Source organism: Alligator mississippiensis, chromosome 4, assembly GCF_030867095.1.
Source record: "Alligator mississippiensis isolate rAllMis1 chromosome 4, rAllMis1, whole genome shotgun sequence".
Lineage (NCBI taxonomy): Eukaryota > Metazoa > Chordata > Crocodylia > Alligatoridae > Alligator > Alligator mississippiensis.
The window spans coordinates 183,418,198-183,444,911 of NC_081827.1; the positions used below are offsets into that span (position 1 = coordinate 183,418,198).

At 43.7% G+C, this 26,714-nt stretch overlaps 1 protein-coding gene across 7 annotated transcripts in view; it reads right to left on the reverse strand.

Moving 5' to 3' along the window:
- Positions 1 to 1,637: 1,637 nt before the first annotated feature.
- USP40 (ubiquitin specific peptidase 40) overlaps positions 1,638 to 26,714 on the reverse strand; it is a 49,220-nt gene continuing 24,143 nt past the window's right edge. For 6 of the 7 annotated variants that reach the window (XM_006263233.4, XM_059727161.1, XM_019492074.2 and 3 more), the window contains 13 exons: positions 24,485 to 24,573; positions 22,916 to 23,002; positions 19,421 to 19,457; positions 17,067 to 17,131; positions 16,425 to 16,499; positions 14,736 to 14,862; positions 12,576 to 12,670; positions 11,297 to 11,415; positions 10,878 to 10,943; positions 10,406 to 10,616; positions 6,224 to 6,319; positions 5,109 to 5,203; positions 1,638 to 4,621 (listed from right to left, as the gene is read on the reverse strand). In XM_006263233.4, the coding sequence (XP_006263295.2) occupies positions 4,513 to 4,621; positions 5,109 to 5,203; positions 6,224 to 6,319; positions 10,406 to 10,616; positions 10,878 to 10,943; positions 11,297 to 11,415; positions 12,576 to 12,670; positions 14,736 to 14,862; positions 16,425 to 16,499; positions 17,067 to 17,131; positions 19,421 to 19,457; positions 22,916 to 23,002; positions 24,485 to 24,573 (1,271 nt within the window). In that variant the 3' untranslated portion in view covers positions 1,638 to 4,512. Of the gene's footprint in view, positions 4,622 to 5,108; positions 5,204 to 6,223; positions 6,320 to 10,405; positions 10,617 to 10,877; positions 10,944 to 11,186; positions 11,416 to 12,575; positions 12,671 to 14,735; positions 14,863 to 16,424; positions 16,500 to 17,066; positions 17,132 to 19,420; positions 19,458 to 22,915; positions 23,003 to 24,484; positions 24,574 to 26,714 lie in introns of those variants that run through there. The other variant, XR_002091683.2, reaches the window with a different exon arrangement.

A 26,714-nucleotide genomic window follows, 5' to 3' on the forward strand; every position in this document is an offset into this window, starting at 1 on the left:
AATAACATTTTTGAAAGTGATGAAAGAAGCACAATGGCTTGAGGCCATTTTTTTACTTTTTACGCGTTTTCCCAAATTAGAAAGGGAATTTTAGTAAAAGCAGGAGTTTACCCACTCCTGAGCACCATAGGAATATGGCCATTGAAACTAGTAAGTACCTCGAAAATCAGTTTAGGGTTCAGTTAAAATGTATTAAACAATGCCTTTCCCCCTGCGCCTACTCCAAAGAAGACCACCACCTTTAGGATATAGAAGGTTACATATTTGCTTTAAGTTTCTTGGCAAGAAAAAGCATTCTTGCAACTTATTTTCTAAGATGATCACAACTCTTTATGAAAGGATACCTAGAACATCTATTAAGTCATTTAATTTATGGGACAAATAGGGGGGCAAAGAGCAGTATACGCACAAGCTCCTTCTAGTTGAAATACCAGAACAAGACATGCTGCCCGTCTGTTTTGCAGATCTTTGACGGATAACTGTAATTTTTCCTTTTCTTTCACCTGTGCTCTGCCTGTAGAGTGACACTGGATAAGTATCACCATCCTTCCCTTGCTTTGATCAGAGAACATATGCTAACAAGTACGTTTCAGCATTACTTCTCAGTTAGAGCTGAAAGGAAGAAATGTCTTTAGAACTTCATTGACACACCCTGTCATGCTGTGTCCAGACACATGTTTAGGTGTCCCAAACAACTGAGACTGTGTTGCTTCCTTTGGAAAACTATTCCACAATCTGATAAGCCTCAGAATCAAATTCCTACTGAATCCAGCCTGAATTTGCCTTGTCAATGTTGCCACACTGTCCCAGTTATCCTCTGCTCTGCCCCCCAGCACTTCCTTACCTCAAATAAGTCAGTTCTTCCAAATCCTTAAACAAATTGGAAGGAGGTCTTAAAAACAACCTCAAACATTCCATAAGGTACTTCCTAGAGCTGAGCACAACATACTAGATAGGTTTTACTAGTGCTGCAATGGGATCAGGCAAACTACAAGACTAAGATTTATTCTTACAAATTAATGTTCTTTTGCTATAATGGATTCATTTTCCTCTGGATGTGTATTCTTACCAACAGAGAATATACAAAAGAAGCTAGATTCATGGGTAGTCAAGTTGATAGATCACATTTTTAGAAGTTTGGGAAACTGTAATATGGTACTTTTTGCTAGTATAACATGGCAACATAAACCCCAAGCCTGCAGTCAGATCTGTATGAGAAGACACTTCATGCATAAACGGTCACAAAAAAAACCCCAAACCCAAACAGTAAAGCTCTACACCTCAGTTCAGGCATTTCCCTACATGGACCAAGCTACATTACTGGAAAAAAAAAAAATCAGTCTGAAAACTTGGAGAGATGCTTATAACAATATCTAGACACTATCAACCTTGAAGTTTTAAGATGGTATGGTATTTCACTTAGTTAACTTCGGATTCAGTAGTTATTTTCAATCTCCCACCTCCTAATAGTATTTATATTACTTGTTGAAAAGCAGATTAAGAGGATCTTAGTTCTTCAGCCATTATTTTGGATCCTTCTTCAGTTTCTTCCTCATATTTGTTAGCTAGTTTTTTTGCTTGCTTAGCAAAGTAATCTAGTACATGCACTGTGTTAGAAAGAAAACAGGAGTGAAACATTTACTGTATATATAAACAATTATTTATTCAGTTTTTAAAGTACACTTGGAAAATAAAGATGAAAGCTTTTCCTCACGTCAGAACAGTGACAAACTGCAGAATCATGAAGACGCAGTTTAAAAAGGCATTATCCCCCTTAACAAAAAAAATCCCTCATTGTGGAATGGTCCACAATGACTTTAAGAGAAGTCTCTCAAACCAACATTAGAAATAATGAATCAAGATTAGTTCAGTGCTTTCATTGCTACATTACACTTCAATAAAGGCACATACTAAAATACCCACTTAAGTATTTGCAATCGGTATTGCAATTTCCAAGCCTCGTAACTTTTCAAAAGTACAGGCTTCAGTCATTAATTAAAGGAAGGTGGAAAAAAAGAAGAGCAAAACTTATCCAACATGGGAACAGAGTAATTAAAATGTCAGCAAATTAAACTGAACTAATGGAATTGCTTGCAAGCAGGTATGTTTACCAAGGTCTAGCCTTGGTGCTCATTACATGAAATAATTCCAGAAAATTGTGTGGCTTATAAAAATGCATGTTAAAATGAGAAACAGCTGAGAAAAACAGATCAGGGAATGCTAGGTCAGTTTGAGAAAAATAAAAGTTTTTTTGGCTTTAGCCAAGTCACTGAGAATTGGTTCCATAAATCTAGGATTACTTAATTCAACAGTATTCAACTCAGCTAAAACTTCAGACCAGAACCATTAGAAAATATTGAAAATCCTCCCTTTCTGACAAATGACCTAGTTTAGGAAAGCAGTTCAGAACCTGCTTAATTTTAGCCATGTGCAGAGAAGAGGACTAAGCACATGCTTTACAGTTAAGCAGGTGTGTAAGATTTTGCTGAATAAGTGCCTAGAGGGAAGCAGTCAGTTTTTAATTTTCAAACAGTAGAATCTTGCTAATCTACACATCTCAGCAAGTTGGATCTTCCATCTTCTCATTCAAAGTTTAAATAGTTGCTATAGTGAAGCAGTTTACTACTAAGACAGCTATATACACAAAATATTTACTACATTACTCTAACAATATATACACCGTGTTTATTCATTCTGACAATGATACTGTATTATAAAAAAAATTCACTTAAAAAAAAATGGCTTGAATACTTACTTACTAATTTACAACGCATTTTCCAACCATTGGTGTAGTTTAGCAAGGTTTTGCAGTATATTTGACAGTGGGCTTCACTGGCAGAGGAAAATCAAATTTCCCCAGACACCCAGAGAACGGTAATTTGTGGCAAACACTTTATTGTATGTACAGTATGTGGCAAACACTTTATTGTAATTCGGGTTAATGATATGCAGTTATTTTTAAAATGTATACTTCCTATTCTCACCACAGTACTTAATATGTAAAAACTCCAGTTTACAAATGATTCAAGCTCTGCTAAGTATTTTGGTTAATTCATTGGTTGGTTAAACCAATACTATTCATCTCCAAAGAAAATACTTAACCTGACTGCAAATCAAGTTATAGTGCATGTATTGTCAGGAAACATAAGTATTTAGCTGTCAGAAGCACAGAGATGTTCTAAATAAATGAGCTGAAAATGTTTCGATTTATCTGTAATGATGAGCCTGACTCCAAATCTGAGTGGTAGGAAAATGTGGTTTCATCATTCAGTTATCTACATGAGCCCTCAAGTACCAACAACTAAGATTACAGTCCTTCCACAGACATCTTATCAAATATAATACATAGGAGATTTTCACACAACTGTGCTTAGCTGGTATTAGAAGCATTCATCTATTGCTCCACCTATATATACATACCCAATTTATTATCACTTGGGGGGGGGTGTACAAATAGTTGTACAAAACCAGAAGAGAAATATTTTCCTGCTTTTTTCCTCCTTTACAATAAAGTTTTTTTTTCCTGAGTAAGTAAAGAAAGTACAGTATTCATTCAAACATTTTCCTGATTCTTTCTGGAAACAGAAAGGATGAGTCACCTAGAGGAGAACAGTACAGAAGCAATGCATTTTTCTCATGCAGCCATATCTCTCCTAGGGATTTCATGCTTTAGAGCTTTTACATGTTTTTTAAATACATTTTCTTCCTCCTTTGGCCAACTCAGTGTATTTATTTCAAATGCTGATTTCAGCATTCCCTTGATTTCTTTGTTTTCCCGACAAATAAAGAGAATTCCTTTATACAGCAAAACTAGAGTTCTGGCTTAAAGCTCAGTTGAGAATATTTCAGCATAACAGAGTAGCAAAAGTACTGAAATGTTGTGTGTGCTGAATATATCAGCTATCTTGACACAACTTGGAAACATAACTGTTTTAAAAATGTTGCTACTTGGCTACTGTCAAATCACTTTCCACCCCTACCACAACACAGCTGATGATGGCTGGAGATAGAAGAAAACAAGAGAAAAGAAAGCATGACCAAAATTTGATTTAAACGAATACAAGCTCAGGTTTATCAATCAGGTATTTGAATGAAATTTAAGATTGCCAATTATTCTAGTAGTCAAAGATGGAGCCAAAAAGTCTTCTTTCAGAAGTATGACTGCATGAGAAAATACTCTGTAGTGATGGTACAGGACGTCAGTGTCAGATAAAAATAAGTAAGGTTGTTAACAAGATACTTGCTGAAAGAATGTATTTGTTTGTTTCCCCCTTGATAAAGTGCAGTCACCTAGCCTGAGAATAAGTACCACATTGACAAAGGGACGATAAAGCACTTTGCCAAGTCTGATCATTTAAATAAAATTCTAGTGTAGTCTTGAATCCTATATCCAATTGTCTCAGAATCATGAGAGCACTTCAGGGAAGACCATCCCTCTGCTGGTCCAGTTGAGATACTCCATTCAAATTCTTGTCAGTGACAAGGTTGGTTCAGGCAGTCACTTGTGCGATGCTATCTGAAGACTCCTACATTGATTGAAAGAGCCACTTCTGGCTTACGATGTTTAGGAGCCACCTTTCCCTCAGAAAAAACATCATTCTGCAAATGCTCTGCTTGCCTGCTATAGAAAACATCAGATGGTAATATTAGTGGTAAGCTTTAGTACTAACATTAGTGCTATCTTAAGAAATGTATAAACAAGGCTGATTGGAATCTGATTACAACTTGTCCTGGGAAAGATGACATTGTACCTAGTTATTGTCTTTAAAAATGTGGTGTAGGTGATCACAGAGCTGATTTTCCCCTAGTCTGCATCTTGGGTAAGCAACCTAAGCAAAAAGACTCTGGCACAGAAGTCCAAGTGCAGGGAAAACCAGACATCATAGGTTGAAGTATCATGGTGTCCACAATACTGAAAAAACTTTTTCCATTGTTTTATATACTATGCACCCTGCATCTCTAATAGAACAGTGAACTAAAATGGATGTTGGCTTTCCTTAGTAACATCTCATGCCTCAGACAAAACAATAAGGTAAGAGAATCTATGAAAGGTGGCAAAATCACTTGCACGTTTGAGAACATAAAAAAAAATGCAAACAGTAGAATACCTTTTCTTTTTTTCTACAGCAAGTAGCCTCAGCTTCTCTTTTCCAATATCATCTCTCATGGTACTGAAGTCCTTACTGTCATCAAGTAAAAGATTCTGTTGCCAGAAAACAATAAGTTCACCAACGTATTTTAAGATTCTATAATACATCACAGTTCCAGATCAGATTGATAATTTATTTTTGTCCAATTTAATGAATCTGAAGGACTTAAGAAAAATGCACACCCACCCGCTTTTCAGTTGGCTTTCTAAATTTGACAGTGTACCAGTATAAGCACTTTTTCTTCACAGCTTACCACAATGACAAACATGGGCGTCATTATTCCTTGTTTTGGAAGCCTGACATTTATGTTACTTATTTATATTGCTTCCCCAAACAAACAAGTTTGCTCAGTTTACCTCCAAGTAATAATTTTCATTTTTTAAACTATGCAATTAACACAGTTTTAATACTTGCCCTGGAAAATGTGAAAGACTCGTTTAAATTTGAAATCAGATTTAATTTTTGAATGCACACCTCTTCCCTCCTAAGATTATTTCTCCAGTTCATAAGTTAATTAGTCCCCTGTCACGTTACATACATTATGCAATTAACTAGTTAATCTCACAATACATTTAGACCAGCTACACATGAAAAAGTAATTATCACACCATAAAAATGCCCATCCAGAACCAGTTACAAAGTTACTGCTTGAAAACATGCAACAACTTTATAGCTGGTTTCTACCTAGCTTTAATTTGAATGCATGGTAGGGCCTTTACAGAACAAGGTAGGACACGTCCATAAGTAAATAACAAATATTGGTTCAGTGTTAGTAAGGACAAATCTACTAAGTAGCCTCTAAGGAGTGCTTGTCAAATGCCAGTAACAGGACATGGATGAAAGCCTGTAGAGCTGAGACTATAGCAGTAGGTGTGAACTGAGAACAGAAGGGAAATGTCTCAGAGGATAAAAGGAAACTACTGCAGCAGGTACAAGATCATGGACAGGATAAGCAGGATCTCTACAGATGACAGGTTTTTAAGCTGGTGAAGAGATTAATGCTTATTTGGCACCATCAGAGGCTGTAAAACCCAAGTTACTTTAATCACCATGTTCATTCCAAAATAATTTACCTTCACACCAATAATATCTCCATCTTTCAGGTGATAGGGTGCCGACTGCAGACTCTCCTGTTTTTTCTTTCTTTTTCTCTTTGAAATTTGCTGGGTCTAAAAAAAACAAAAAAAACAAGCAGTGTTCATATGTCCAATACTCAAGATGGCTCAGGGAGATTCTTAAGTTGATCTTTCTTTATTGGGGGTTTCTCCTTCTAAAGGCATAACATTCCTGGCATTAACTGCCCTTAAACAATTTAGGACTTACTTTAAATATTCCCCCATATTTGTAATCTCTCTCCTCTTCACACACATGTACCCTTCATACCTTTTTGACCTTAAGAACAATTAGATGACACTGTATTTATAAGCAGTATTTTTTAAAGATCTTTAATTACAGGATATGTTTTACAGCAAGGTAAGAAATGTCTTCATCTCATGTTATCCATACAGAACTTTACATAATTTCCAGAATAAGCAAAAAACTTGCAGCTATGGTCTGGAAAAAAAGAAAAAGCAAACCACGCCTCCAGGATGTGATACATTTGGTTATCTAAACCCCTTTGGAAACTACTGCTGAAAAGCAGTTCAAATAGCTGAATTTATTCAGATGAGCATAGGTGCTCCAAATTTCTGTACAGTAAAGATATAAATAAGATCTTTACTTAAAAGTAAAGATGTAATATTGTATTAAATAAGTAACTTTAAAAAGAAAACAATTTATTACAAAATGCCAACAGTTCCAACTTAGCAAAAGAGGAAAAAAAATTCCATCCAGGTAACTGAGGATGTGTTGTATATAATAAGATGCCAACTGAGTTAGAATTAAGCATGGAATTGCATGCATGTCCTACAAAGCAGGGAAGCAGTTCAATCACACAAACAATTACTACAACATGATAGGTGGTTGATATGTTTATTATGCAATCAATACACGTTATCTACCTCAAAAGGCTTTACTGTGGCCCCTGGGAGACATTACATTTATAGCATAATTATAGGGTTAAGCATGTTATAAACTGCAATGTGCCACATGTTTAGCAAACTTATGTTGCCATAAAGTTACAAACCAGCCACATCTTATATAGCACATCTTTGGGGCTATTTTGTATGGTATCTTAAGTTGAACACATGACATGTGTTGCCTCAAGTCATGATGCTGACAAATCAATTGATTGTCAGCATGAGGCTGAGACAGCTCCAGGTCCAAAACTGGCCTGCCACTGTTACAGCTTTGCTCTGCATGCAAGGCAGGGCATTTAAAAGTTCACCCCCTGCCACCAGCATATTTGCAGCCACATACAGGGTGCAGGGAAAAGCTGCAAGTATGGCTGGTACAGGGGGAAACTTGCTGCTAGACTTGGGGAGGAAGGAGCCCCCACATTTAAGAGAGAGCTCCCCTGTTCAATTGGCAGGATTAGGTATAGCTGTGCTACATATACAGTGTTTAAAATCCCGGAGTAGGGGAACCTATGATCTCTCTGATTTCAGGTACTCAGCACTCTGGCTCTACAACATGCATGTAGCCCAGCTGGGAAGCAAATATGGTGTTTAAAAGGCTGGGCCAGGGAAACCCAAAAGTCTATCCTGTCTCTCACTGTCTCCTGCCCTAGGCTTTCAAACACAACACGTGCATCCCAGCTGGGCTGCACATATGGTTTTTAGATCTGGGGCTACCCTGTACCTGAACCCACAGCCCCCCTACCCAACCATGGGGATTTGGGCAGGGAGTGGTTTGTCCTGAACCTCAGAGTTACCCTGTGCCTAATTTCAACCATTGTGATAAATCATGGCCACAGCCCCAGAGTCAGGACGCAGATGTCTGCTGTTCAATCCACAAGGTTGGGATGGGATAAGGGCAGCTTTGGTCCTGGGTCTGGCCCAGAAGTGGTATGACTGGGCTTTGAAGAATTGTGCCCCACCCCACATGCATGCGTGGCATGGCAGGAGGCACAATATTTGGGGTGGAGCATAAAGTGCCTCAGATCACACCAATATTTTAATGTCTGCCAGAAGCTTCATTCACATTGCAGTACTTAAGGCTTCTAGTGGCTTAGGATCTGATTAAGTTCTCCCTGTCAATACCCTGACTTCAAATATAACTGATCAGCAGGGATCCGGGTTTTCCGTTTCCCACGGAAAAATGGAGAAAACCACAGATTCCCCGCTTTTAAATTGGAGAAAATGTGGATTTTCCTTTTTAGCGGATTCTCCGCTTTTGCAAAGAGCTCTTGCAGGCTGGCACAGCTCTGGCCTGCAAGAGCCGATTGCAGAAAGGGCAGGAAATCCCCCAGCCCTGCCCAGAGCGGGAGGGAGAGGGGGAAGGGCGGGACCTGAACCTCTGAGGCAGCCAAGGCTGGGCTCTGGCTCAGACTTGCCCTTCGCCCCTGGAGCCTAGAGGTAAGTGGGGCTTGGAGCAGGGCTGGGGAAATTGGTTGGGGGCTGAGGGAGCAGGGGGTGCTGCCAGCCCCAGGAGGCACACCACAGCTGGGAGCAGGGTCAAGGGTGAGGGCAGGGGTGCTCCCCTGCGGAGGGCTTTGTGGGCAAGTGATGCGGGGCACAGTGTGGTGTTGCCCGCCATGTGTGGGCCACACACATGCTACCTGGCCACCTGCCCAGGGGAGGGGGAGAAGGCGGCTTGCATGCGGCCACAGCACAGCTCTGGGGCCGGCTCTGCAGCTGCTGGGGGGGGGGGGGGAGCACAGTGGGCATGGCAGCTCTCACACAGCAGCCACTGCTGCCTACCTGGAGGGCTGTGTCAGCGGTGACAGCCGCTGCCTAAAAAACCTCCTACTGCCACTGCAGAGCCATGCCCGGAGCTGTGCAGCCAGCCGCTGGGTGGCAGTGGCAGTGTGGTGGTGGCCAGCTGGCACACAGCTCCCCACCACCATTTTATGCTGTGCTGCTGCTGCCAGCCACACAGCTCCGAGCACAGCTCCGCAGTGGCAGCGGGAGGTTTTGTACGCAGTGGCAGTCACCACTGGCATGGGCAGCCGCTGTTTCTTACCTGTGGGGCCGCCCGTGCCAGCAGTGACTGCTGCTGGATACAAAACCTCCCACTGCCGCCACAGAGCCATACTCCAAGCTGTGAGGCTGGCAGCAGTGGTGCAGTGCAGGATGGTGGTGGGGATGGCTGTGTGCTACCCGGCCACCACCTCGCTGCCACTGCTGCCCAGCAACTGGCCGCAAAGCCCCCGGCAGAAGGGTACCCCTGCCCTCACCCGCTGGCTCTGCTCCCAGCTGTGGTGTGCCACCTGGGGCCAACAGCACCCCCTGCTCCCTCAGCCCCCAACCATCTTCCCCAGCCCTGCCCCACAGCCCCCAAGCCCCACTTACCTCAAGGATCCAGGGACGAAGGGCATGGCTCCATGGTGGCAGTGCTTGCCCGCAAAACCCCCACAAGCCTGCATGCAGCTGCCACCACCCTGCACCACTGTGGAGCCATGCAGACAGTTGTGGGGCATGCTGCTGCATGCAAGCCCCTCATACCACCCCCAAGCTGGGTGGGGCACGTATGTGGCCCACACACAGTAGTTACCACTGCGCTGCCGCGCCCTGCACCACTTGCCCACAAAGCCGTGCAGTTGGCCCTGGGATGGTAGCGAAGGGTGCACTGGCAAAGTTGCAGTGGCAGCTTCCGTGTGCGAACCCCTTGTCAGGCTGGCCAGCATGTATGAGGCCCCCAGAGTGGCACCCCTGCCCTCAACCCCTGGGCCTGCTCCAAGGAGTGGGTACAGGGGAACACTCCCCCACTTCTTGATCTACCCCCCAGCACCTTCCCTTTCCCCTGCCCTGCCCCTTCCCCTCCACACACTTACCTGCTGGGGTGGGTGTCAGTGTCTGTGTGTCTGAGGGGCTGTTGCGAGGGGGATCAGGAGGGCTGTTGAGACGGGGGGGGGGGGGGGGGGGGGGGGGTGCGGCTTTAATTTTTAATCACGGATTTTGGGTTTTTAAATCAGAGAATGTGCAATTTTTAATCAGAGAAAACCAGGTTCCCTGCTGATCACGCTCTTAAAGAGTAAGCAGCATCATTCACTTTCCAAATCACCCTGATGGGAAACATTCATGTATCCAAATATATATTTGCTTCTTTTTTTTTTTTGTAATCCATAGCTATTGGACAACTAAAATACTTTCCTAACTACCCGTGGCTTCTGTCTTTGTGGTCCAAAACAGAATGTCTATCATTACAAAACTTACCCAGCTAGATATTGGCATCCACTCAAACTTCTCAGGGAAGTGTTTAGCAATTTCAATTTTATCCACGGGAAGAGAATAATGTGCAGCAAGTTGCTGCCTCAGTGCCAACGCTGTGCATTCCTTGGAGATATCCCACAGCAAATCCGCAGAGCAGTAATAATCCCTCTCCCCAGGTATGCCCATCTGTACTCGAAGCAGTAAGTCATTGGGGCTGTGATCAGGGGAAGAGGGGGAGGGGGGGAAAAATAAAGATCTTGAGTCACGCTTCCAGGACATTCCCAATTAGAAAATTTTAAAAACAGTTTTCAACTGGAAAACTAAATTAATTTGGATCTGAACTAAAAAGTCTCCTAACACACAATATTTCTGTCAGGATTGCAGCATCTAAAATGCTAGTTTAAGGACTGTGAGGTTGAGTTGCATCTTGTAATGCACAGCAACAGAATATATCAGTAGGTACTAGAGTACTTACCTAAGGCTCTCTTCTTTCTGTAAAGGTTCTATGCAAATTTCTGCTTTGCCTCCCAGTTTGTATTCACTGGGAAATAAAGAAATAAGATTTATTAAGATCACACACACAATTTTCATATTTTAAAATATGAGCTGCAATTCACAAATCTGCTATTTAATTTTACTGGTGACATTATGCACACACTACATTCCAACAACTCTGAAAAATAAGCACAACCCATAAACACTTGAAAGCAATCAGAAGACCTCAAGTTACTGAAAGAAACCACCTAATTTATTATAGTTACTCAACTCACAAAATTGAAATTACCAGGAATGGGTTTTCTGTTAACATTTGACTGAACTGATTTATTTCTCCACCAATCCATCTCATGTAGCGTTGTAACAGACTGAAGGTTGAGTGTTCAATGAGAAACCTACTTGAGTTGTTGCTGGTTGTTTCGTAAAAGTTTGCCTGGGCGCTTACTTTCCACTGTCCAGGCTCTGAGAAACTCTGGTGATGGGACACTGAACTCCTGGAAGGATGGCAAGGTCATGGCCTGAAAAACCAAACACCTCTTCAATAATTTTTAGCAGCCAGCCTTATTTCAAAAGCTTAGAAATGCCACATGGTGAGATCCATCTGACTTATTCTCCATGCATTCTTTAAGTAATAAGCAACACAGAGAGAACATTTAAGACAGACCTATATTACTGTCCATGTTATCTGACAAGTTGCCTCCCCAGTCTCTCTCAGTGTAAACACACAATTAGACATTCTTTGAAAAATATTTTGAAAACACTCCTGTTTCTATTCTGGTTTTACAACTGAATTTAATTAGACTGAAGAAATTGATCCAGCCAGGTACTGGAAAAGTTTCCTTTACTCTTTTGCAAAGGTGGATCAAATGCACACTATTTTTATTCCCAAGTGATTTGTCTCATGCTCATGTCATGTCACCTTCCACATAAGTAGGTCATAAGAGGCTTACTAAAGCTAAGACCAAGCTCTTCTGGTCTCACCTAAAATAGTGAGATTTAATATGGACCACAATTAAAGATAGTCACCTTTCCCCATGCAGTGAAAATGGAACAATCAATTGGCTGAATAATGCATTTCTAGAATTGAATTTTTATTTGTTAAAGTGTATTATTTATATTTTTTCATTTTCAAAAAGGCCATGATTACTAAAACATCAGAATAATTATACAAATGTGCCTCAGATTCCAGCCAATGGAGCCAATCCCAGCACCTTCTCAAATGACATAACCAGGTCTTCTTAGTATCAAAAAGCATTTCTTTAGTTGTTGAATTCAACATATGAAAACACAAAAACTAATACAGGAACAATGTGGAAATGGAAAGTGGTTCTTTTGGTAGTGTTTGTAGAGGTGCAATTCTCTTTATCACTTTTAAAGCAGCAAGAAAGTAGGCCTACAAGGCATAAGAATCAAATTTCAAATGAAGTACAGAATGGCTTTTTGCAGCTGGGGACATGTGATAGATAGAATGGCAACTGCACTAAACAAGTACTAAGGAAATGCGTGAGCTACATGCTCATGTCACCTATTTCGGTACTTACCACTGAACATGGCATATAAGCAAATGCCATATCAGAACATACTGGAGACAAGGGAAAAGGAAATAAAAATATGTATTAATATGGCTTACTTCTAGAAAGAACAGCAGCACTGTGACATACAAAGGATGACCACTAACCTGAATCTTCAGATCTGCCAAAGAAGCTTCTCCAGAGATTTCTATATCACCCATGTAACAAAGCCTCATGTCTGTTTGGATGTATGTTGGAGAAGCTTTAAATAAAACAGATATCATTAAAAGAAAACTTAGTTCAACTCCTTTCCCCACCCCCTATACAGCATCTGGATAAATCTTTTGTCAAGCTGGTGTTCAACAAATGCAGAGCTTTGCTTATATAATCAAGTCAGTCAAGGGCATGGCCCTGCACTTACTTCCTTAACCATCATCCTCAAGCATTTACATGCATTTGATACATTCTCTAATAAATTTGGTTATATACAAAACTGGAAAGAGTGCAGTCTACTATAATATTTCAAGTTTGACAGATTACTATGAGCCATAAGTGAAGACTTTGTAAAAACAATGCAAAAAATGCCAGAGGCACTGCTTAAACTAGTTACTTAAAACATGGAATGGGTAAGCTCCGTCTCCCATTTGCTTTACAAAAATATTTTCTTTGACAAATAGAAAAAAGATCATGGAAAATGATAAAATAAAATGACCTAGCCATTCAACTGCTGGATGTTAAAATCAGGTCCAAAATCAGAAAACAGGAGTCCAAAAATCTTCCAACATGAGGAAGAACCAGCAGCATACCTACAGGCTGGGGAACTTCCTTCTCAATAGTGCGGAGGCAGAAAAGGATCTTGGAGTCATTATTGATGCCAAAATGAATGTGGGCCAACAGTGTTGGGGCACGGTCAGGAAGGCCAACCATACGTTGTCATGCATCCACAGATGCATCTCAAGCAGGTCCTCCCCCTCTATGCGACACTGGTCAGGCCACAGTTGGAGTACTGCATCCAGTTCTGGGCGCTGCACTTCAGGAGGGATGTGGACAACATGGAGAAGGTCCAGAGGAGGGCCACCCACATCAGGGGTCAGCAGGACAGGCCCTACGAGGGGAGGCTAAGGGACCTGAACCTGTTCAGCCTCCACAAGAGAAGGCTGAGGGGGGATCTAGTGGCTGTTTACAAACTAGTCAGGGGGGACCAGCAGGCATTGGGAGAATTCCTGTTCCCCCAAGCACTACCAGGAGTGACAAGAAATAATGGTCACAAGCTGGCAGAGAGTAGATTCAGGCTGGATATCAGAAGGCACTATTCACTTGTCAGGGCGGCTAGGATCTGGAACCAACTTCCAAGAGAGGTGGGGCTGGCTCCTACCCTGGGGGTCTTTAAAAGGAGGCTGGATGAACACCTTGCCGGGGTCGTTTAACCCCAGTACTCTTTCCTGCCATGGCAGGGGGTCGGACTTGATGATCTGCTCAGGTCCCTTCCGACCCTACCAACTATGAAACTATGAAACATGGAATCCTCAGTGAAATTTCTTAACTGAACAAATTCTATGAAGTCTGCTACAGCTACATCTCTTATATAGGTAAGAGATGTGATGCTTATTAGCAATAGTAATTTGGAAGTGTAGAGTAGCAAGAACTATTGAAAGATACTTTGCCAATGCCCATGCACCTTCTTATACACCAAGCAAAAAATCCTAGGAGAAAAATGAATCTTAGACATAGTGCAAGCCAGTAACAAGAGTGACATTGAAGAGATAATCAAAAAGGAAAAAGGGATATTGCTCTGCACAAAAGTTCAGCACTGAGGGAAATTTTAGTTTAGAAGGAGCTTCAACAGAAGTTTGTTTTTTGGGGAAGTTACATTGTTTCCTGGTTTTATTTTATTTCTTCATCTCTGCCCTATTTGATTTTCCTACTTTAAATTATTTTGTCTGATTTTAACTATTTTAAAAGAGCAAATATTTTGTATAGATGAAAACAATGTAAGCATTACTATTAAAATCCATACCATGTTTGTGTCTCTCTCAACAGCTTATAGAGATTTATATTCAAGAGGTGACATATCGTAAGAAATTAAAGTTTTCAGAAGACAACCAGGACTGAGAAAGCCCTATGCCCTTCAAGTAAAACTCTAGCAAGTACTGATGCACATTTGATAAAAGGCAATCAGCTCTGCTCATTAAATTCTCAGAAACCTTTACGCCTAGACATTTATAGCTAGAAACATAGGAAAGGACTTCCTGGATAATTTAGTCCAGTCCTCCACACTCACAGGCAGGCCTTGCACATAGTCCCTTTCACAAAGTGATCATACTCACTTCCAGCTGAAGATACTTCCAAAGCCCCTATCTTACAGGTCACACCATTCACTTGGTTCTGAATAGGCTCTTGATGTCCGTAGTAAATCAAAGGCTCATACCACCAGATGGGTACTTTCAGGAAACCCTGCAAAAAAATGAGAGGAAAATGCTTAATACCCCACTTGTTATATGGAAAATGAGTGAAGTTCATTTGTTTTTCAACAGAAAGGGTGTAATTTTCCCTCCAAAATTTATTTGGGGTAAAAAGACTTGATTTATGATACCACCTTGCATCACCTCACATTCTGCCTGCATCAAAGCCACCTGAAAGGGTTGGTGAAGAAACAGTGGCAAGTATCTTCAGCATAACAAACCAGTCCTGTCTCTACCACTCTATATACTCCTGTGGAGGTGGACAGACAAAGAACTAACTTGCTGAGGCTTAATTCACATAACATGATGAAAAAGGATGAGATTTGACAAAGACCACATCTGTTCTTAAGACAAAGTGTTTCTATCTTTTGTGACAATGCTTTGCTTTTTGGGAACCTAACCAGAGGCTACCTAGTCTCAGATGATCAGGACGTGGTAGTAACTAGGACAAATTATCCCTTTTCACCATTGAGCAGGACCTTGCAATTACTTCTTTCAAAAGTAGACCTACTCCCTACATCTTTGTCATTGCAGAATTACAAAAAGCTCTACGCAACTGAAATGCATTTGAGAATAACCGGATACAAAATGTGGCCACATCTTCATTGAGAGATGTACTTCAATATGAGGTCTGAGATGTGAACTTGCTGCTTGTTGGCTTCCACATGGATTTTAAAGCCTGAAATGGGCAACACCCTTGGAGTCCACTTATCTCTAACTACGTATTCCCCAAGGGGGGCCTCAAGTTTGGAATTCCTCCCACCCTTAATATAAGACCTGATCTATAAAGACAAGCAGCAAAAGTCATCCACTTCCAGGGTTTTTAGGAGAAAAGAATAGGGTAAAGGTTTGTGCTTTTGGAACAGTTCCTAAATCTAGGGGTGCACCAATAAGAGTTTTTTGCGCCAATACCAGTGGCCAATTTTTAATGAGCCATAAATCGGCTGATACTGATCCAATTGCCGATATGCAGCCCAGCAGTGTGTAGAGCAGCATCTGGCTGCTAAGTCTATTGTGGCGTAAGAGGCGATGGGGGGAGGGGGAAGAGTCATTTGGAGAGCAGATTGAGGTCCCTGCAGCGAAGGAGGGAGTGGGGCTGGGGCTGAGGTAGTGCTGCACAGTGGCATGCACAGGGCATTTAAAATCAGCCACATCAGCCAAAAAGCCCCCCATTAACTGTCAATTTTCCCTATATCGGTGCCGATTTGATATGGGACCGATGTATCGGTGCACCTCTACCTAAATCTTTAGGTTAGGTTATTTTCCATTTGTTTTACATGTGAAGAGAATACCAATGGATTTCATTTAAATTTCTCACGGACTCATAAAAAAAAATCTATGCAAATGTCCTGAGGCAGATATGTCTGTAAGAGTCAAAAGAGTACATTCACTAAAAATGTTTCCAATGCTGAACTGAATAAACAGAACTATTTCAAAACTGAAAGTCAAATAAAGGATAACACTATCCCCTAAAATAATTTTAGACTGAGTAAGAAATTCTGAAAGTAGTAAACCACTAAAATAGCTCACCAAATGCTGCAGTTTGACTTTTACCTTTGGTGGAAGTTTCCCTTCAGTGATAACCAATGTATCGCCATTGCAGACATTGAGCTCTTTCAAAGTGGCATTCTGTGGGAGCACAAAGCATGTAATGTTTTATTAAGCAAGTTGGTTTTACTTTTGCAAAGCCTTTTTAGATATGCGCTGCTTACAACCATAGCACTTTGTTTTTCCACACAGGAGTGCACAAAGTTTTCTAAATTTCAGCCATTTTTTGTCAACCCACCTGAACTACTGTAAAAATCTTCCCTACTGACCTGAATTTCAAGGATACCATTACTGTGCGCTAATACTCTCTAGTTCTCATTTCCTCTGAAGCTTACATTAACTAAACATGCTCCCTGCTTTTCATCAGCACAACTCAAAGCTCTTGGTATGTATCAACCCTAGACTTCAAGAAAAAATTATATGGAAGACACTTAACAGTAGCCACTGAAAATAAAAGACATACAGATATGTTACTGTTTTATACATACCAGCATACCTATACTCTTGATACATCACCAAAGTAAAGGGCTGGTGGTCATTACCATATCACAGACCAAGAAACACTAGACATGCTTGCTCATATATAATGCCTCAAAAATAAAAAAATGATGTTTTTTGTTTTTAAAGTAAAAATATAGGTCCTCTTACTTCCTCACTTAATGCCTCTCCAGCTTCATAGCACCAGTCAATCCTTCTCAAATGCCAGCTGTCACCTGCAAAATCGGAACAATGAAAACATTCACCAAAAATATGATTACAAAATATGTAAACATATTCTTAGTAAGTTTTAATAATTCATATATTTTTCAGAACACTTGCAAACTCTTAGAGATTATAAGGGACAACAAGTTTTAAAGAAAGAAAATTAACTTTAGGTGTTACTTTTCTCCATTCTCTGCAATGTTTTTGCTGTTTTCAAAATAACTGTTATATTTAGACAATGAGAAGAGCATTTATAAGAACTGCCACTCCCACCTCTCCTAAATATGAAAAAGGAGATAGGTGTGGAGAGGAAACAGAACTGTCAGATTTACAAAATACTGTCAAACATGGAGAAAACAAAAAAAGCAACAGAGAAAGAAAATTTTCCACTGTGAAAATTTTAAAATGTTATTGCAGATAAGTTTGTTCTACACACGCATACAATTTAAGTCTCTTAAAATGACAGATCTGATGATATAAAAAAAATTATGGCCTCCAAGATTTGAAGAAGAATTTATACTAGATTGTGTCAGCATACAGTAGTTCTGTTACCATAATATGTTAATTATTGCTCTTGAATCAACAGAGGGTATGACTACAAAGATCAAGGGCGATCTTTGTCCTATTTAGATAAGAGTACAAAGTATGCATTTGATTTTAAAGTAGTCACAAAGGCTGAACTTTATCAGAGTGAGACTGTATGGAAGGGCTGGGCAATAGCGCTGTGCGAAACGGCACTGTTCTGTTTCAACTTGCATTTCGACGGAACAGTGTTTCGTTTTGAATTTCGTTTCAATTTGAAACTGCTGTTCTGTTTTGTTTCGTCGAAACAGTTTCGCTGTTTCGACGTTTCACCCATAGGCTATTGTGGGGAAGCTCAAAACAGCCTATAACTTTGTCATTTCTGGCCTGATTTGGATGAAACTTGCAGGAATGGTAGCCCCTTCTGAGGGCATGAGGTCTGCCAAGTTTCAAGGAGATAGGCGCAGGCGTTTCAGGGAAAACTACACCTCAAAATCTCGAAAGAAAAAACTTACGTCACATGTACGTGTTAAGCCACAGCAGAGTCAAAACTGCAGGCTTGCTAGGCCCCGCTGAGGCAACAAAGCCTGCCAAGTGTCAAGGAGATGGGTGCAGGGGCTTGGGGGAAACTGCACTGCAAGCTGGGGAGAAGCAAAACTCATGACATGGGCGACACTGTGTGTTAAGGCACAGAAGGATGAAAGCTGCAGGCCTGCTAGTCCCTGCTGAGGCCATGAAGCCTGCTAGCTTTCAAGGAGATAGGTGCAAGGGATTCTGGGTTCTGGGGCCCTGCACCTCTGGCTGCTGACAGGCAAAACTCATGACATGGGTGCTTGTGGGACTGTGTCTGTCTTGGGGCACAGGGTGGTGAAAACTGCAGGTCTGCTAGGCCCTTTTGCGGCCACAAAGCCTGCCAGCTGTCAAGGGAATAGGTGCAAGGGGAGTCTGGGTTCTGGGGCCCTGCACCTCTGGCTGCTGACAGGCAAAACTCATGACATGGGTGGGTGACACTGTGTGTATGTTAAGTTGTGCCCTCACTCCACTGACACCAAGGCAGGGCAGTTCAAACAATGCTGCCTTTTATGCAGTTTTTCCATCCCTCCCCCAGAACACTGACTGGAAGGGACCTCAGAGAAGGATGACAGTCACTGGCCAGCTACTTAGTCAATAATGAGAGCACTACTTCCCCCACCTTCCCCACTCCCTCTCCTTACTTTAATTTCTGTTTCCCTCCAGGCAAGCCCAGCTCAAGCTTTGAAACTCAAAACATTTTGAAAATTTTGAAATGATTTGACTTGCCTCATTTCGTTTTGATTTTGCTGTTTTGAGCTCGAAACGAGTCGAAACAGCATCGAAAAGAAACTGCTGGCGAAATTTCACACAGCCCTACTGGGCAACTCCTGGCACACATGCTAGAGTATGGCATGTGAAGGCACTTTGCTTGGCACTCGCACCTCAGGGAAGGGGCTAGGGCTGCGCTGCCAAAACAAGGATTGGGCCCCTCGCGGTTGCCCTGCCATCTGCCCCCGGCACACCAATATCTTACAAGTGGAGGTTGCAGGTGTTTTTGGCACTCTGCCCAAAAACATTGCCCACTCCTGTTGTATGGCTTCTTTCAATCTACACCTCACTCCCATAACCGCCCAGCAATTCTCAGCCATGTATCAATTCAGACTGCAACTATTTTTAGGCTGTTACACAGCCATGGAGAGTTTAAGGCTGCTGCTGGCCCCAGGCGGCAGTACTAAAAATATCCTTAGAACATACAGACAACTAACCTGGTAACCCAGATTTCTCCAGCATTAAGTTTAGGCACTGAAAGAAAAAAAAAAATCAAAACAAAACATGGTGAAAATTTCCTCTGTATGTAGCATGGGCAATTGTTTTGTTTACAAAACTAATCTGGTTCTTTGCTAGCGACTAGGACAGCACAATTATGTTATGAAGACTAACTGCTTGTAAAGTCTCTTCTGAGCTTTTTAAATATAAGAACTGTCTTCATTTAATGGAAAATGAGACATCTTAATTTACTCTTCTAAAACAGGCAGCTTTCATAAACAGTCAGGCAGAAACTAGAGCAGGGTGGCATCAGTTAGAACATGGGGGGTGGGGCAAAATATGGCCTGCAGGCTGAATCAGGCCCACAGAAGGACTTTCTCTGGTCCGTGGTAGGTCCCTTGGTCCCACCTGGCCCAGGCGCCATCACGCCTGTGGCGTGTCTCACCGTTCCTAGGCACACACCAGGGCTGGGGCGGTTCCATAGCTGGATTGCCTTTCTAGGCAGCCCAAGCAATGGCCCCTTCCAGCTGCTGCTGGCCCCAGCCCTGTGATACTGGTGGGGACTTTTGCACACAGGCCCGATCCTGGCCCACCTTGTGCCCACTCTGGATTCGACCCAGTGGAGCAGACCAGCTCTGACCCTGGCCCCAGCTCTGACCCTGGCCCACACCCAGCACACCCAGCTCTGACCCTGGCCCCACACCACGCCAGCTCCAGACTCACCCCGCCCACACTGAGCAGCAGCAGCAGCGGCAGCAGCCAGGCAGAAGCAGGGGAAAGGACTGTTGGGTCCTTCTTGATCCAGCCACCCTGAGTCCATGCCCAGGCTGTCCTGTGGCTCCTCCTTACTGCCACTGCTGCCTTGCTGGGTAGCCTAGAGGCAACGGTGACAGTGGTGGACGGGAGTCGCAGGGCAGCCCAGGCATGGGCAGCTGCAGCAGGAAGGGCCCAGCAGCAGCGAAGGGAAGGGGCTGCTTTTCCCTCACACAGAGCAGCAGCTTCTGCCTGGCCTTCTTCACTGCCACTGCTCAGTGAGGGCAGGTGGTCCGCAGCAGGTGCAGGGTGGGGCTTTGCGTATTGGTTCTGGCTGGTCCGCTCCAGCTAAGGCAAGTCCAGAGTGGGGCAGGCCAGGGCTGGGGCTGTGCACTGTTGGCAGTGGTGGGGAGGAGCCACAGGGCATGCGGGCTCCGGGTTTGGGGGCGGAAAAAAGAGGGGGATGCTGACCAGCCCACAGCAGCTCCCCAGAACTGTCTATGTGGCCCATGGGCTCAAATAATTGCCTGCCTCTGAGTTAGAGACTAAATAGCTCAAGCAGGTATGAGCTTACATAGGCCACAAATTACTTCATCAAATCCCCTACCTTCTCCCCAACTTCAGACAAATATAGTTAGCCATCTTTCTGTTCATGTAGCCTGTCAGAAAAATAGACCTGTACTGTCAGTTTGCCTCTTTACTGAAGTGACTTCTGCTTCATGAAGCTGACATTGTCCCTTTCTCCCAAACTTTTCTTTTCCTAAAAATTAAGCCAGTGATTTAAAGGCTCAGCCCCCTGCCCTAATTATTTTTAGACTGCTACTATAACAGTCAAAGTGGTTCTATGCTAGGGGTTTGTGCCCGTGTCAGAAGCAAAGCTTGTTTTTTTTTCCTTCCCTGACAATGCCAAATATATGACAACCCCAACCTTTATTGATCCATTTATATCCACTCAGAATGCCGCTTTAAAAAAAAAAAAGCCTTATTTTTGTCTGTCAACATGTCATCTCTTCCTTTGAATCCATGAACTAACTTCCCTTCCCCAACCCCATAAAAAAGCTAGTCGCCTTCATTCCAAGGCCCTTCCCAGCCTACTGCCTCTAATTCACTATCAAAATACTGATACTGGTTCATGGAGGCCAGGCTCTACTGGCCACTTTGGAGTTTCAAGTAAGCGTTTTTGTGTTTTCTCCCTTACTGACCCCTCATACTCTTGGGAAGAACTGCAAGACTACCTCATAAATACAAACCTGCTTAAAACATGTTTTTGCGATTTTCACAGAAACCATGAAAAACAGCAATCTCCATGAAAAATGGCACTGGTTGACAGTTCCCAGGAAAATCAACCAAAAAAAAAAAACTTCAAAAAAATAAAATGCTAGCTCCCCCGTGAGTGCCAGTGGTCCTTGCTGCAGCTGCAGACATGCAGCCTGCCTAGGGGGAAGGTGCCAGCTGCCAGGGTGGCATAAAAGGCAGCAGCTGCCCCCTTGTGCCAATCAGCACTGAAAAGTGGGGCCACCGTGAAATGCCCATGAAATCAGCTCTGTGCGCAGTAAGCAGGCCATGAAAACTGCTCTCTCTCACTGTAAGTTAGGTAGGTTCTTACCCATAAATATCTCCAGCGTCATCTCATTTTCCTCCTCCAAATCCCTCCTTTAAACTCTTGCTTGCCATGATGCCCACAAAAAAGCCTAAGTTCTTGAGTGTTAGAATCATAGAAAATTAGGATTGGATAGAACCTCAGGAGGTCACATCTAGTTCAACCCCCTGCTCAAAGCAGGACCAGCCCCAACTAGATCATCCCAGCCAAGGCTTTGCCTAACTGGGTCTTGAAAACCTTCAAGGACAGAGATTCCACCACCTCTCTGGGTAACCTGTTCCAGTGTTTCACCACCCTCCTAGTGAGAAAATTCTTTTTAATATGCAACCTAAACGTCCCTTGCTGAACTTGAGACGACTGCTCCTTGTTCTGTCATCTGCCACAACTGAGAACAATCTAGCTCCATCCTCTTTCGAACCCCACTTCAGGTAGTTGAAGGCTGCTATTAAATCCCCCCTCAGTCTTCTCTTGACTAAACAAGCCCAGTTCCCTCAGCCTCTCCTCGGAAGTCATGTGTCCCAGCCCCCTCACCATTTTTGTTGCCCTCCACTGGACTCTCTCCAACTGGTCCACATCCTTTCTGTAGTGGGGGGGCCCCAAAACTGAATGTGGTTCTCTAGATTTGGCCTCAACATTGCTGAATAAAGGGGAATAATCACTTCCCTTGACTTACTGGCAACACACCTACCAATGCACACCAGTATGTCATTAGCCTTCTCTGCAACAAGGGCACACTGCTGGCTCATATTCCACTTATTGTCCACTGTAACCACCAGGTCCTTTTCTGCAGAGCTGCTGCCCAGCCAGTCAGCCCCCAGCCTGTACTGGTGCATGGGATTGTTTTGTCCTAAGTGCAGGACTTTCCACTTGTCCTTGTTGAACCTCAAGCGCCGACCAGTGGTTGGTGACCACCCGCAGGCGCCACTGGTAGCGGTGGTAGCGTCCAACAGTGATCTGTGACCACCCGCAGGTGTCATCAGCAGTGCTGGTGGCAAGGGGTTGGGGGAGAGGCAAGCAGCAACTGTCCACAGGTGCCACTGGCAGCGTTGGCCAATTGCAGGGGGTTCACGTGCACCCAAGTGCACCCCCTATGTGTTGCCAATGGCCCCAGGCAATAAAGGAAAGGAACTTACGTACTCACCTCTTTCACAGTGGCAGTCTCTTCAACAACTATCTCCATTTCTGGGACTGCCTGTAGATCATTTCCAATAACAAAATACAAGAAGAGCTTTTGTTAAGGAAAAAAAGAAAAGAAAATTATTAGATGCATCATTCACCAAGCTGTGGAACATTATTGTGCATTTAGATACAAACCCAATGTATTCTCATAACCTTATTTTGGAGCTGAAGGATGAGACAGACTACTTTAGGTCAAGTACAAATAAGGAGACTCTATCATAGCTGCTCATCTAAACCAACCTTCAGATCATGTATTTCTGTTGATCTATCTAAGATAAACAGATTAAATCAACACAACTCTGTTTATCTCAGATAAATAGACTGTGTATTTAAATGTTGCCAATAGAATGATCTTTTCTACCTCCTCACCATCCATGAATACAAAACAGCATTCTGAAACACTTTGGTGCATTACACTTTGTAAGGCATAAATTGACTTTGAAAGTAATACATTTTGAAATAAGAAGAGATGCTGGACTAGTAACAGAAGTCCACTTCATTGGTATCAGAAGCAGACTGGCCAATTTCACCAATGACACCAAACTTTGGGGTAAAGCATCCACACCTGAGGATAGGAAGGTGATCCAGGCCGACCTAGACAGGCTCAGAAAGTGGGCGGATGAAAACCTGATGGTGTTCAACACTGAAAAATACCAGGTACTCCACTCTGGGGAAAAAAACCCCGCAGCACGCTTATAGGTTTGGCAGTGCTACACTTGCTAGCTCCGTGGCCAAAAGGGACTTGGGGGTCATGATTGACCACAAAATGAATATGAGCCACCAATGTGATGTTGCAGCTGGTAAAGCAAGCAAAACTCTGGCTTGCATCCATAGATGCTTCTCAAGCAAATCCCAGGATGTCATCCTCCCGTTGTACTTGGCCTTGATGATGCCGCAGCTGGAGTACTGCATCCACTTCTGGTCTCCACAATTCAAAAAGGATGCGGAGAAGCTTGAGAGAGTCCAGAGGAGAGCCATGCGTATGATAAGAGAGCAGGAGAACAGGCCCTATGATGAGAGACTGAGAGTTATGGGACTCTTCAGCCTGGAAAAGTGCAGGCTCAAGGGGGACCTGCTAGCTACCTATAAGTATATAAGGGGTGTACATCAAGATCTTGGAGAATGCCTGTTCACCAGAACGCCCCAAGGGACGACAAGTTCAAACGGTCACAAACGCCTCCCAAGACCATTTCAGGCTGGACATAAGGAAGAACTTCTTTGCTATCCAAGCCCCCAAGGCCTGGAACAGACTGCCTCCAGAGGTGGTGCAAGCACCTACTCTGGACTCCTTTAAGAGACATTTGGACATTTATCTTGCTGGGGTCCTTTTGACCCCAGCTGACTTCCTGCCTATGGGGCAGATGGATAGACTCGATCTTCCGAGGTCCCTCTCAGCCCTAATATCTATGAAATAACTGAAGCTCGTAGGTTTTCAAAACAAAAATTCACTACAAGAAGAAAACAAAGAAGTAGCCATGTAAATGCAAACCACAAAAAAGCTTTGTTATGTTGAGTATTCTTAAGGTTTTACCTGAGTGGAAGTTGGAGCTTTTCCATGGCACAGTCCCAGCAAGCTTCCCATCTTCAGCTCTGCTTCTTTGACAGTGTAATCCTCTGGCACTTCAGGGAGAAAAGAACAGGAAAAAGCACCATAAGAAAAGTTTCATTCCATAAAGTATCAGAGCTGTTGGCCTGTTCATTAAAAAGGTGACCAAAATGTACAGGTTTCCCTCACTTAATGCTGTACTTGCATTCCTGGAAAACAGCACGTTAAGTCAAATTTGCATAAAGGGAACCCACTTTACAATGCAACAAATAGGGATATGTTCCAAGACCTCGACTGTACTGACCCCCAAACTCATTTCTACCACTTTTACAAGACAATTTTGGTACTTACGAACAGCAGACAGTACATGCAAGCACAGGGCACAATCATAATGGGGATGGCAACTACAGAAATGTGCGCCGCAGACGAGCAAGGAGCACAGATCCGCACAGGAGACTGTATTTTGGTGTGCGTCACTCCCACAATGCACTGCACAAAGCAGCTGACTGCGGGCTTCTACCACACTGATTGCATAAGAATGAATTTACCTTGCATATAACAAATTTTTGGTATAAAAAGGCTCATTGCATAAGAGCGAATTCGCACATACGGAACCCACATGAAGCAAGGGAAACCTGTGCAGTGATAGATTCTGATAACTGCATTTTCACAGTAGTGCAATATGTTTGACTTAAAAAACAAGTAAACTGTCACTAAGGCAGGGATGAACCATATTTAATAGAGGTGCACCGATATAAAAAAATTGATTGCATCAGAAATCGGCCTGATATGGCTGATAAATGCATGTGCACACATCCAGCCACAGCGCAGCACGTAGGCAGCGAGGAGTATAGCACGGCAGCATGGACAGCTGCATGCAGGTGGTAAGTCTGATATGGTGGAAAGGGAAGGGGGAAGGAAGGGGATGGGGTGGGGAGGCAGGGCAGATCAAGGCCCTTGCAATGAGGGAGCAAGTGGGGCAGGGGCTGCCCAGCCAGGGTGGGGTGGCATAAGGCAGGGCGTGGGATGGAGTCACAGCTCATCTACGGGGTGTGGGGCAGCAGCTTCTGCTGCTGCACACATGCCCAGGAAGGCATTGGGGGGGGGGGGGGTGCCCTGGATCTGGACAGGGAAGGGGTGGAGAGTTGCAGCTGTGGGCTGGGGCCAGGCTCTTCCCAGTCTGTGGGGGCTGTGCTCAGGGTGAGCGGCGGCAGTGATGGAAGGGGGCTATAGCAAAATATGGGGTTGCTGCAGCCTCCCCCATAACCCTCCACTCCCAAGCACAGCTCCCATGTACCTGGAGCACAGCTCCGAGCACAGCCCCCACGTTCTGGGAAGAGCCCGGCTCCAGCCCACAGCTGCAGTCCCCCCCCACCCCGTGCCCTTCCAGGGTGTGCGTAGCAGCAGGAGCCGCCCCACCTGGACAAGCCATGGCTCTGTCCTGTACCTCACCCCGGGTGGGCAACACCTATCTCAGCTCCTGCCCCACTCCCTCCCTCACCGCAAGGGCCTTGATCTGCCCCCCATACCCCTTTCCCTTTGGTTGGGGCAGCACGCTTACCAGGCCTCTCCCATCATGTGGCACATTGGCTCAATGTGGAGCAGAAGGAGGGGAGGTGGCGAGTGGCTGGGCATGCACCAGAGCGGGGGGGGGGGGGGAGGAGAGGTGAAAGGGCCCAGCTGCCAGGCATGGAGCGGGCATGGCTGAACACAGTGTGCGGATGCAAGTCACCGGCTGGAGCCATGCCCCCCCATCTCTCTATCCACAGCAACAGCAGGTGGGGGGGCGCTGCTCCAGCTAGCAGGGGGCGTGGCTCCAGCCCAAAGTTCTATGGCACACCTGGACGTGCCTCACGGCACACCAGTGTCCTGCAGCACACCAGTTGGGAAACGCTGTCGTAAGTGTTTATCCAGACCAACAACTGGTACATACCACTGACTAGTTCCTCTCCTCTCAAGCACCAGAAATCCAGCACACAGTTCAAAGTGCATCATGCCATACTGGAGATAAAAGTTCCTTCACAATGCTAACAAGCATATTAGGTTCTGTAAATAGTAGGATTTGTTTCTCTCAAAACAGTTTTGGACTGAACAGCTTTCGCTACATTGTTCACGTTCCATTCTGTTCTAAAATGATGTGCTGTTTGTCAATGTATTTCAACGATTATCATTTAATTTGTAATGTTCTAATAATATTGTAAAGCCACAGATAGGG